The sequence below is a fragment of the Muntiacus reevesi genome, chromosome 21 (genome assembly GCF_963930625.1).
Source record: "Muntiacus reevesi chromosome 21, mMunRee1.1, whole genome shotgun sequence".
In the NCBI taxonomy this organism is placed as follows: domain Eukaryota; kingdom Metazoa; phylum Chordata; class Mammalia; order Artiodactyla; family Cervidae; genus Muntiacus; species Muntiacus reevesi.
In genome coordinates, this window is record NC_089269.1 from 29,157,666 (window position 1) to 29,170,465 (window position 12,800).

The 12,800-nt window shown below is 35.6% G+C and overlaps 1 protein-coding gene across 7 annotated transcripts in view; it reads right to left on the reverse strand.

Moving 5' to 3' along the window:
* The window catches only part of ROBO2 (roundabout guidance receptor 2), a 655,957-nt gene that overhangs the window by 152,646 nt on the left and 490,511 nt on the right, over positions 1-12,800 (reverse strand). For all 7 annotated transcript variants that reach the window (XM_065913481.1, XM_065913477.1, XM_065913480.1 and 4 more), the window contains exon 6: positions 382-509. In XM_065913481.1, coding sequence (XP_065769553.1) covers positions 382-509 — 128 coding nt within the window. The remainder of the gene's footprint in view (positions 1-381; positions 510-12,800) is intronic.

Below are 12,800 nucleotides of genomic sequence, written 5' to 3' on the forward strand. Positions count from 1 at the left end.
GAATTTCAAAAAAATTGTCTCCTATCATAAAGTGACAAGCTAGTAAACGGAAAACCGAGTATCTTTGAAACTAGTGACATTTAAAAGCTGTAATTAGATCAAAACAATGGAAACACAAAAGATTAGTGTAAATCTTTTCTATGTTTAAGATTTAATTTTAAACTGTTAGCTGTTATTTATTAAATAAAAATCAAATGCACATCCTTTCAAATCCAAATTTGAAAGTAATTTAATTTCAATTAAAAATTGAGAGGACACAAAATCCAGGCATTTTATGTACTAATAAAACAGTGCAAACTATTATTTTGATTATGAGTTCACATACCAATTTAACTGATTAGTCTGCTAGTTCAATTATATTTCACACCTTAAGTCTCTTACCTCGGACTGTGAGGGTAGCAGAAGCTTCTACTTTTCCGACGCGATTCTCAGCGATACACATATATGTGCCTTCATCTGTACTCACTGCCTTTTTAATTCTCAGGGTATAATCGTCTCTGATGTCATACCTGTGTAGAATATGGATTGGATTTATTCAATAACACTGGTTGCATTCAGACAACACAGTCATTTTACTCTTTTATACTGTATTTCACCTAAAATAAAACACACACACACACACATTCAGTCATAAAATATAACTACTTTGATTAAAGGTATTGCTAAAAAGATCAATAATTTCATATCTGATCTCTAGTTGTTTATCAATTACCTATAATTTAGATATCTATGCAACTCTGACTGCATCAAAACCATCAACAGCATTATTAATACTTTGGCTTTTTCTGATAGATCTTAGTATAATAATAGTGTAACCCTTTTTTAAATTAGCGACATTAACATTTAAAACATCAACATGACTTCGAGTGATTTCTGGAAATGCACACCCTCAGCTCCTTAACAAACATTTATTTTCACACTTCTATTCTTTAACGAGTACACTGACATACTAGTTCAGAAAAAAATTCTAAAAATTTTAACATGAATTTTTAAGAGCTTGCATATGAGCATGATCTTGTTAGATTCAAAGAAATTATTCAAATAAAGAAGTTATCTTTACATTCTTTTCATATCTGCTTTTTCTTCTTGATTTTCACTGATGGTCTTTGCTATTTCACACACACAATTTTGCAATAGCTTCTAGTTGATCACACTGACTGTCTTGCCCATACTCACCACACTGTTACAGCTATACTTCCAAAATATTTCTTTACTTGGTTCTAGCTGATCACAACTAACTGACTTTCTATTACTTCAAGGACCAAGAAACATTTTAGGCTTTCAATGAAGACGATTATAATTAGATTTCTTCTACTTCCAGCTTCAGCTAAAAGAATAAAACAGCTTATCATGATTTCAAGTTGAGGCATGGACCTAATAAAAGTTCTGTCTATGAACAGCAATGTTTATGAACCAAGCATGACAACTAAACTCAACAATCCTTGCTCCTTCAGCCTCCATCTTCCAATTGTGGTGGTTCCTTTTCTGTCTGCATGTTTTGGGTTAAAACATCCACTGATTTACAATGTCATAAGTCATGAGGGAAGCCTTATTATCCATCACTCCTGTTTGAAGCTATCCATTACCGCACTAGAAAACTATGATTATTCTCTCCTCAAAACAAAACAAAAACCCACCACCAACCCTCAGAAAGCAAGCGAACAAACAAGCAAAAAGATTGCTACACCAACCACTTTGCACTTGCTCACATTTTGTATTGTCTATTTTGATAAAGGCGAGATCCTGTCTGCTTCACTCACTGCTACAGCCACAGTCCCAACATAGAACTTTTAACTTCCAAGAGCATAGCCAAGTGGTTAAGAGAAGACTCTGGTTTTTCAGACTTTCTGATGATCTATCCAACTTTTTGCTCACTTTTTTCTATCCACATGGCCTTTTTCCCCTTACTTAACATAACTACCCAACTATCACTGTCTCTTTGTACTTCTCATCATTTCAGGGAATGCCCTTCCCCCTGCAGCGTTCATTGCTGATCATTCTTGACTTTCAAGATAGCCCAGATATTCACTCAAAGATGTCTTCCTGTCCATGCAATGGAACGTAGTTCTCTGCTCATCAGTTACTTTCTGAAATTATTTTTAGTTGTTTTTATTCTTTGTTTTCATATTTTTGTTACATTTAGTACTTTTCCTCTTCACAGAATATACCTCTATCAAGCTTTTGCTTACTTGTTTATTGTCTTCCTAGTTTTCAAGAGCACGTATGCTCCATGAAAACAATAACTGGTTCTCTCTTGTTCCAAACTACATACCCTGAACCCCAGCAAATAACACCTGACATCTTGGATACGCTCAATGAATGCTTATGGAGTGCATCATGAACCATCCAACAAATGCTTAAAATTCTTCAGTAGTTTTTGCATAGCATGGTTATTAGTAAACTAAACGGTAAATTAATACGAAATACAGAACTCTATTATATCGAGAAACAAAATAATGCTATTAGTTTTATATATCAGCAATTAGCTCTGAAGTGTAGGTTAAATCAAACAAAATATTATAAATGTTAACACTCAGAAAACTTAATGCATAAATGCTACTATGGAGATAGAGTTAAAATAAAGGAGTCAGCAAATCCTGACCAGCAATCTAGACATCTGAGTTACATATTATTATTATTATTATAAATTTCTGTATGTAAATTAGTAACATGAAAAACAAAGCTCTCTGCACTAAAATAAATGAAATAATTCTAGAAGACTATTTTAAACAAATGTGAGGACTACAGGAGAATCAAGTAAAATTTTGTGCTTTGTTCAATTCTTTTGAGCATATTAAAATTATTTCAGCAACTAGAGTGGTTTTAATTACATGTATTATTAAAATAATGACAATAAAATGTATTTGCATGGTGTTCTTAAATATACTTTTTAACATATTTGATAACAATTTTGGTAGGTAAGGAATAAAGTTACTATATCCTATCTAGAAAATTAGACAATTTAGGCATATAAACTTCAACCAGAAATTATATAGTTTATTTTTACACTTTTATAAAATATGGCATAGTAGAACCTGGAATATAATGTTCAGCTTTACTCCCTACATATCAAGAAAGGAATTATAGATATAGAAATTGAAAAGGTGATATACATGGACTTGAACTCTTCATGTGTAAAAATAATAACTTCAAAAAATACTATTTAAGTCTAGAAAACCATGAAGAATATGAATCTATGAACACGGAAATACTTAGAAAAATCCCCAAATATCAATATTAAAGAAGAATTCTTGAAGCTGAAATAAAATACCTTTAGGATAAGAGGGGGAACAGGATGTTTAATTATGAAAATATAAGAGAACACATGGATACCAGTTATTCCTAGAAACCAGCAGATTATAAATTCTGAGACACAGGGAAAAATTGAAAAGTTCTTGTGTCTAGTATAATGTCCTCATTTTAAGATTATAAAAATAACACTTTGTTATTCAGAGTCTAGGAATTCATTAGTAGCAAAAGTTTAGACCATATTAAATACTAACTCTCCTGGCACATTCTTCATCAACTATATTACAGTGGTTACAACTTTCAACGAAGAGAAAGTATAAAGATTCATTTTTTAAAAGTTTTGATAAATGATTCTATAGAGGGGGAAATTAAAAGGATATACTACCCAACGGCAGCTGCTCCCACAAAACTGAGTTGTTACTAGAATTTCAAGCCTCATGGTATGAGTACAGAAATTTACACTAGATACTGCAAAATCCTAATTGCAGTGTGCTCATTTGTGGACTGAAATCTGTATGAAAGCAAGGGGTGTGTGTGTGTGTGTGTGTGTGTGTGTGTGTAAATCCTAATTGCAGTGTGCTCATTTGTGGACTGAAATCCGTATGAAAGCAAGGTGTGTGTGTGTGTGTGTGTGTGTGTGTGTGTGTGTGTGTGTGTGTGTGTGTGTGTGTGTGTGTGTGTGTGTGTGTATTGGTTCACTAATGTTTTAAAGTTATTGAAATAACTGATATTTAAAAATTTGACACTTTTACATAGAAACTTGGATTTCAAGGTCTGTCTTCCTCCAAAGTACACACTTTTTCATCTTCATAAATGTGCCTACGGGGATCTAATTCAACTGGAGCCAGCGCTGCTCCTTCCAGCATGACTGAACCACGGTGCCAGCCTGAAGCCTGAGCCCTGACAAGACCCACAATCCAGGGGACGGAAGCGTGTCACGGTAGCTTTGCCAAGGTCCACAGTAAGATGCATCTCAGGGCAGAGAAATAGAAACGTATAATCGTGATCAAATCAGCTCTTACCTCCAAAAATTTAAGGTATATGAGGGTTGGTTTTAAAGAAATTATGTGTAAGTAGCTTCAAAACCCAGAAAGAAGTAAACATTCGGCTTATTGCTACTTTCACATTTAGGCAATCTGAGACAAAATATGATAAAGTTCCTTTCCCAAGGCCACACACGTGGAGACAATTATAGTCGGGGGGAAAATTGTCATGAGTATCTACTACCAGTCTCTGCTTTCTCTAACAGGTCACGATGTCTCTGAGACAATAATATGCCTCCTAAAAGTACATGTTTCACAAGCAATTAGATGTCAAATATTTCCACAGGTCCAATAACCGTGACCTTATTTCTTTTATTTCTTTCTGGTAATATTAATCTCATTGATGCTTTACACTATTTGATTGGATAACTGGGGAAATATTAATTTTCCCCTAGAGAGCAAATACTACTAATATAAAATGATTATAAATAACAGATCCTTATATTTAAAGAGACCTTTACAGTTTACAGCTGAGATTCATATAAGATTTCACAACAATAAATGACTTAGAGAAAATGCCTATTTCCAGACACCATTTTATAAAAGAAGATACTGAGATTGTGGTCTCGAGTTATAAATAGATTGAAATCGATGTCCTGTGCATCAGTGTCCATCCATTTTTCTAACACAGAGCAACACTTTTTTCATTTGATTGTGTGTTCATGGCTCTGTGAAGATGGGCTTTGAGCAGGTGTGTATTTCTGCATCAGACTCTGTGTTCAGAGTCACAAAAACTCGAGAAAGTAATTTTTATGAATATTTTTTTTCTCAGTATTACTCTAAAACCAACTGTAATCATAGGAGGTTCACAAATGCATTTCCCAAAATATATACACTTTAAAATGACTGTTTTATTAAACAATCTAATGTAGCTAAAATTTTCTGATTTGCTCTTAGCCTTCTTTACATTGCTGTTGTTCTGTCGCTAAGTCATATCTGAATTTTTTGCAATCCCACCGCTTCTAGCCCACTAGGCTCCTCTGTCCATGGGTTTCCCAGGCAAGACTGCAGGAGTGGGTTGCCATTTCCTTCTCCAGAGCTTCTTCCCGACCCAAGGGTCAAACCCGTGTCTCCTCCATCTCCTGGGTGGGAATTTTTTTTTTTTTTTACCACCACTGAGATACCTGGGAAGCCCCTTCTTTACATAGTGGAGAATAAATTTGTAGTAATCAGAGCATACTTTGGTATAAAAGAGCTAGTTTTCAGATATGATCAACACGTAGGAGGTACTTCCTGACTTTAATTAAAAATAAGAAAAAAAGAAACATGAAAAAAAACTTTACTGGTGAGGGAATCCTAACAGAAACTGGGTGATTCTGACTGTGAAATATGCCAGTCTCAGGCCTGTATAAATGCAGTCATTGTTGCCACGTTTGATTAATGACAGTGGTACAATCATATGCTGACAGTCCCCAATATAAAGATATCTTTTTTTTTTTTTCTGATATGAAACACTGCTGAAAAATGTAACCCAATCATATCTGGCCCCTGGACATCATGTGCTATCATCACTGCACTGTCAATTGAGATTGATTGGTAACCAGCTGTGACAAAGTGGGAAAAGCAGCTCTGGTTTTTGTGCTGTGTTTTTTTCCCCCCCAAAATAAAACAGAAGAGAAAAAGAGAACTGAATTGTGTCAAACCACGACCATCTGTTCTGCTAAATAATAAACAAAGCAAAATAAGTTTATTTTAATACTTAAAACAACAGTTTGTATGCAAGGTTATGTTTGTGTGTGATCTTACGCTGAATGAATATTCTTAAAAGTGTGTCAAAAGAGAAAATATTGATTTTTAATAAATGAAGTACCTTCTTAAAGTATTCTAAAATCACTTCCAAATTTAAATAAAAGTATCTCTCTTATTTCTTCCTGCTAAAGAAACCTTCTCACACAACCAGTGGGAAGATTTCCTATAAATTTATATTTACTTTGAAAATACCAAAAAAGGATTTTGAAAACTGGCAGTATTTTACAACATAGCTACATGTTATGCATTTCTCATACTATGCAATCCCCAATGTACCTTAGGCTTCTAGAGTAGGAACTTCTAATGATTTTCTGGCTTTTATGAATATAATTAAGATAATATAGGGACCACCTCCTCCAAATCTTCCACAATGGGCTACAGAATGTGGGAAGAGAAAAGACAAAAGAAACTACATTTTCTATTACAAACTGGAATTCTACTATGTTCAGTTCAAGTCCTTGCATCTCATTGCCTTGTTTGAATTATGTGAGGGCTCTGCACTAATAAAACTTCCTGAATGACCATTCTCATCTCAAAAGCACCTTTGTTTTTCATGAAGGAAATTTATTTTCTCAGCATTTTTAGTTTTTGAAATCACCTACTACTCCTTATTATAAGATGTCTGGTTTCAATTCTAGAATGAGTGTTTTGAATTAGCACTTATAATTTTATTACATATCTGCTTTATTAATCATTAAGTTGGCCAATTGTAAAAACTATGAATTGAACCAGGAAATATTTAATGTCTACAGAAGTAAATGATTCTTTCCTTTTAGGGAGACTTGAAAAGTTTGTTTTCAATTTTCAAAATACTTGCACTCAATCAAAAGAGCTGAAGATCACCCGACACCTTTTAGATTCTTTCAGAAAATAAAGAAACGTCTGCAAAAATAGGTATTCTGTTATTCCAAATTCAATGAAAATTTAACTATGGGGCTTTAATATGATAATGTTATTGCCTTGTTAAGATAAAGTCTAAAGCTTTTAATTTTCATTAGGTCCCATTTGTTTATTTTTGCTTTTATTTCCAATATTCTGGGAGGTGGGTCATAGAAGATCTTGCTGTGATTTATGTCGGAGAGTGTTTTGCCTATGTTCTCCTCTAGGAGTTTTATAGTTTCTGGTCTTACATTTAGATCTTTAATCCATTTTGAGTTTATTTTTGTGTATGGTGTTAGAAAGTGTTCTAGTTTCATTCTTTTACAAGTAATGAAAATTAAAAGCTTTTGCACAACAAAGGAAACTATAAGTAAGGTGAAAAGACAGCCCTCAGATTGGGAGAAAATAATAACAAATGAGGAAACAGACAAAGGATTAATCTCAAAAATATACAAGCAACTCCTGAAGCTCAATTCCAGAAAAATAAACGACCCAATCAAAAAATGGGCCAAAGAACTAAACAGACATTTCTCCAAAGAAGACATACAGATGGCTAACAAACACATGAAAAGATGCTCAACATCACTCATCATCAGAGAAATGCAAATCAAAACCACAATGAGGTACCATTACACGCCAGTCAGGATGGCTGCTATCCAAAAGTCTACAAGCAATAAATGCTGGAGAGGGTGTGGAGAAAAGGGAACCCTCTTACACTGTTGGTGGGAATGCAAACTAGTACAGCCACTATGGAAAACAGTGTGGAGATTTCTTAAAAAACTGGAAATAGAACTGCCATATGACCCAGCAATACCACTTCTAGGCATACACACTGAGGAATCCAGATCTGAAAGAGACACGTGCACCCCAATGTTCATCGCAGCACTGTTTATAATAGCCAGGACATGGAAGCAACCTAGATGCCCATCAGCAGACGAATGGATGGATAAGGAAGCTGTGGTACATATACACCATGGAATATTACTCAGCCGTTAAAAAGAATTCATTTGAATCAGTTCTAATGAGATGGATGAAACTGGAGCCCATTATACAGAGTGAAGTAAGCCAGAAAGATAAAGACCATTACAGTATACTAACACATATATACGGAATTTAGATAGATGGTGGCGATAACCCTATATGCAAAACAGAAAAAGAGACACAGAAGTACAGAACAGACTTTTGAACTCTGGGGGAGAACGTGAGGGTGGGATGTTTTGAAAGAACAGCATGTATACTATCTATGGTGAAACGGACCACCAGCCCAGGTGGGATGCATGAGTCAGGTGCTCTTGCCTGGTGCACTGGGAGGACCCTGAGGAGTCGGGTGGGGAGGGAGGTGGGAGGGGGGATCGGGATGGGGAATACGTGTAACTATATGGCTGATTCATGTCAATGTATGACAAAACCCACTGAAATGTTGTAAAGTGATTGGCCTCCAACTAATAAAATAATATTAAAAAAAAAAAACAAGTTAAAAAAAAAAAAAAAAGATAAAGTCTACTGCCTTGTTTTCAACAAAAGAATTTTTATGATAAAAAAATCACTCACTAATCTAATGGAATCATTCACTAATAATTAGAGTCATACCGATCAACTGATCAATACCACTATACAGAGCACAGTGAACATGGAGATGCAGCCAATTAGAACTCAGTGATATTTTTCAATTGCTCAAAAGAGTACATATCAGAATCTCACAACTTCTCAAAGCATTCATTTAGAAAACATAAACCTTCACAGAGAAATTTACATCTTTTGCTTCTTTCACACTTGGCAGTTGAAAAAAGGAAAAGTGTTTCAATTTCCCTCTGCTCACAATTTTTCGAAGAAAATCCTTCCACAGACTATACTTGAAACTGTTTTTAAAACTAACGTAAGCACTTCTTGGTAGCCTAGATCCCAGGTGATATTTTCTTAATCTATAATATTTAAAGTGTGTCCTAAAGTCAAGCTTTTAAATCACAAGTGAGAGCTGGGACCCTGAAATGAACACAATAAGCCATTATTTTGCTGGCCAAGGGTTATCAAGTGAAGTTGTCTGTACGTGATAACCTATGAGGGTCACCCTCTTCTTTTTATCTACAATTACAAGGCAGGCTAATGTTTAAAGTTTGGGTGAATGAAACTTGATTCTTTCAGGATTTATAAGGATGACTGAGCGGAGCACTTAAGAGCAGTTTGAAGAACAGATATCTTTTAAAAATTACAATTCACATAACATTCATTGGGGAAGGAATGAAAACAAGATTTTCGATTAGACTTGTTGGAAAATCGTAGAGAAAAGTGGTCCCCAAGGAGAACTTGCTGTTCTCTTTGGAAGCTTATACTGAAAGCTAAAAAGAAACTTGAAATTTGATGCCACTCTGACTCTGTCTTCATTAACCAAACAATATTTTATCCTTTTATTTTTTGCTTTCCATAAATGCTATCCTTGTCATCATCATCTTAACCAAAGCTGGCTCCACCCTTATGAGCCTGACCCCCCAGTGGAAAACACCTCTTCTAGGTTCTCTTTAGAGACTACAAGCTTGAGTGTCTTCCAACTAAAAAGCTAAGAAGAAAGAAGCAAATAAAAAAAGATAAAAGATATCTAAAATACCCATAAGAATATAACAACAGTTGACTTAACAAAAAGCACATTTCAGACCATAGGATAACTTGGCCTGAACAACAAGGCCTTGAAGGACTGCCAGGGATCCCAGACATTGACCATCTTGAAACCAGAGCCCCACTCTGGAGATGGGGCAGTTAAATCAAACTACAGCCGAGTCCTTCCACAAAGGCCAAAGCACCCTGCTCACCCCAAACTAAAAGTCCTCCAAGTTTGAATCACTGAAGCGATGGCTGTCTGTTGAGTGTTCCTGTCTCTTCCATCTTCGCCTACAGCAGACCTTGAAGACTCCAACAATTAATTCTCTTGGTAAACCTGTGGACATTTGTGAAATTCACAGCCCGATATCCATTATCTCCATCCACATTTCCATGTTTTCCTGTCATCTTATTCTCTCGTTTTTACCTCCTCCGCAGTGAGTTTTGTCTCCTCTGATATAACCCCTCACATTTTTTTTTTCCTGTAGCCTTCTTCACAAAATTTTTCAGTGTAGCCTTCTGAACTACCTGTTTGCTGACTAGTAAAACTTTCTTATATTCTTTCTTTCTCAGATTTTCATCTTCACCTCCATGCATTAATGGAAATCTGGCTGTCTCCTGTGGGTCTGCGTATGGATGGAGGAAAAGAGAAAGTAAGAATATCTTCCAGCCATTCCAAATAATTACCCAGAGCCTGAGTTACTAAAAACATAATTTTTTTTGGAAAGAGTTACATATCCTCAAAACAAGCAAAACAAAATTTTAAAAGCAAAACAAAAAGCCCTGTCCTAATGAACAGCAAGCCTGTTATCCAGTTTTCAAATGGAATCTTTAGAATTTCTAGTTGACAAACGTGACATTTAATCAGGACCTACTTACTAGGGCTGTTGTAAGGATTAAACGAGTCCATACACTCAAGAGTGTTGAGACCTGAACCTGGCAAATGGAAAATGCCCAATAGATGTCATGTAAGATTTTCCACGGCTGCCTATCACTTCTCTCATGTCTGCTCTTCAAGAGATATTGCCTCCATCTCCCTTTGCCATTGTCTCATAGCAAGATTCTGTAATTTGTCCTCAAATTGAATGACTCTGCCTTTGAAATCTGAAGTTCAGATATCTGATTCTGTTAAAATTTTAGATGACTCCTACTCTATTAATTAGCTTACAAACTGAAACTCCTCCTCCATATCTATCACTCTTTCATATCAACACTTTTATTGGCCCACTGCCTTTCGGTTGTACTTGCCTAGGGTAACCTCTATTATGTATTGATACTGGGCTTCCCAGGTGGCGCTAGTGGTAAAGAACCCTCTTGCCAATGCAGGAGACATAAGAGACATGGGTTTGATCGCTGGGTTGGGAAGACCCCCTGGAGGAGGGCATGGCAACCCATTTCAGTGTTCATGCCTGCAGAATCCCATGGACAGAGGAGCTGCAAAGAGTCAGACACTACTGAAGTGACTTAGCATATGCATGCATAATAGTATACATATTTAAAGGTATGTACGTACATACTATCAAATCATGTACTCGTCTTTCCACACTCATACAATTAAGTTCAAACCATTCTAGAGACATTGGGATTTTCATTTGGTTCATAATATCAGAAAGGAATGTTTAATTATTTTCAAGATTATCCTTAATATTCAACTATTATTGTGATACTTTTTCACTAACCATTAGCAGGCTATTAAAATAATATCTGCAACACCTTAAGTGCATTGCTTTTAAACACTTTTTTAAATATTGCAGGTATTATTTTAACTAATTGGAACAGAAACCTTCAGAGTAAAAAGTACAAATGTATCACAATTAATGACACCATTTGGAACAATTGGAGTGGTTAAATTGGTTAAATTATCCTTCAATTTGAAAATAATTATTTTATTGGCATAAATGCACTTAAGACAATTTGGTTTTATAATAGGACTGGAAACTGCAACATCAGGTTTGGAGAACTGATATACCTCACAGTTGTGTTTGGTTAGAAACTAATCTTAACTTCATGTCCTTTTACAAAAGGACTTTAGAGATTAAATCCAAGAGTCCACAGAAGTCACAGCTCAGACCAGACTTTTTGATGAGCAGTTCCCACTCTTCTTGTACCCTTCTGAGTTGGGAATGAACTCTGTGCAGTAAGGACTGCAAGTCTGGCATAAAATAGACTTTCAAATTTGCCATCTACTTAGTGTTCTTGCAGTATGAACATATTCCTTCACTGGTATTCACTAGGCACAGGAAAGATTTCTACATCATCAGAGAGATGTTCATTTTGAGCAGTGCTATGGAAGGTTCAAAAGGCTTTCTCTCTTGCCTTCTGCCAACAGAAACCTCCTTGTGAAATGTGAATATGCAATAATTAAGAAATTCAACTTAATGACATAGAAGCACTTATCATCAAAATGTGTCACAAAACTTGTGGTTTGGTAGGTCTAATGAAAATGAAGGTTGAGACATTTCTCTAATTAAGCTACTAAATTAGTTTTATCAATTCAGCAACTATTTAATGAGGAAAAATATAAAGAAAAATTCCCTGCCTCATATATTCTAGAAAATATGCAAAACTATACATGCATTCAAGTCATTAGTGAACCAAAGGGTCTTCCTGTGTTCAGAGATGACATGCTTATGTCAAATCCAATCATGGTATCTGCTGTCCATCTCACTGGTGTAACCTTCATAGTTAAGGCAATAAGAAAAGACTAGTATCTTTGGAATCTATTTCTTTGAACTATATTCTTTTTGTCCTGATATTAGAAACAAAAATAAAAATTGTATAAAACAGCATTGAGATGAGCAATGGAGATTCATCTTCTCCACTAAATCAAGTTGCTCGGCCTCAGCACTACTGACATTTTGGGCAGACTTTTCTTTGCTGTGCATAATAACAGGATATTCTGCAGCATTCTTAGTGGTGGCGGTGGTTTATTCGCTAAATCGTGTCTTACTGTTTGTGACCTCATGAACTACAGCCTGCCAGGTTCCTCTGTCCATGGGATTTCTCAGACAAGAATACCACAGTGCGTTGCCATTTTCTTCTCCAGGGGTCTTCCTGGCCCAGGGATCGAACCAGGGTCTCCTGTATTGCAAGCAGATTCTTTACCAACTGAGCCATCATGGAAGCCTCTCCCAACTAGCTCACAGTAGCACCTAATCCCTCAGATGTAGCAACCAAAAGTGCCCTCAGACATCAGCAAATGTCTCTCTGAGAAAGGAAGAAGTATAATTGGTCCCAACTGAGAAGTACTGTACTACAAATGAATGGGTATTTGGTGAGCCCCACATG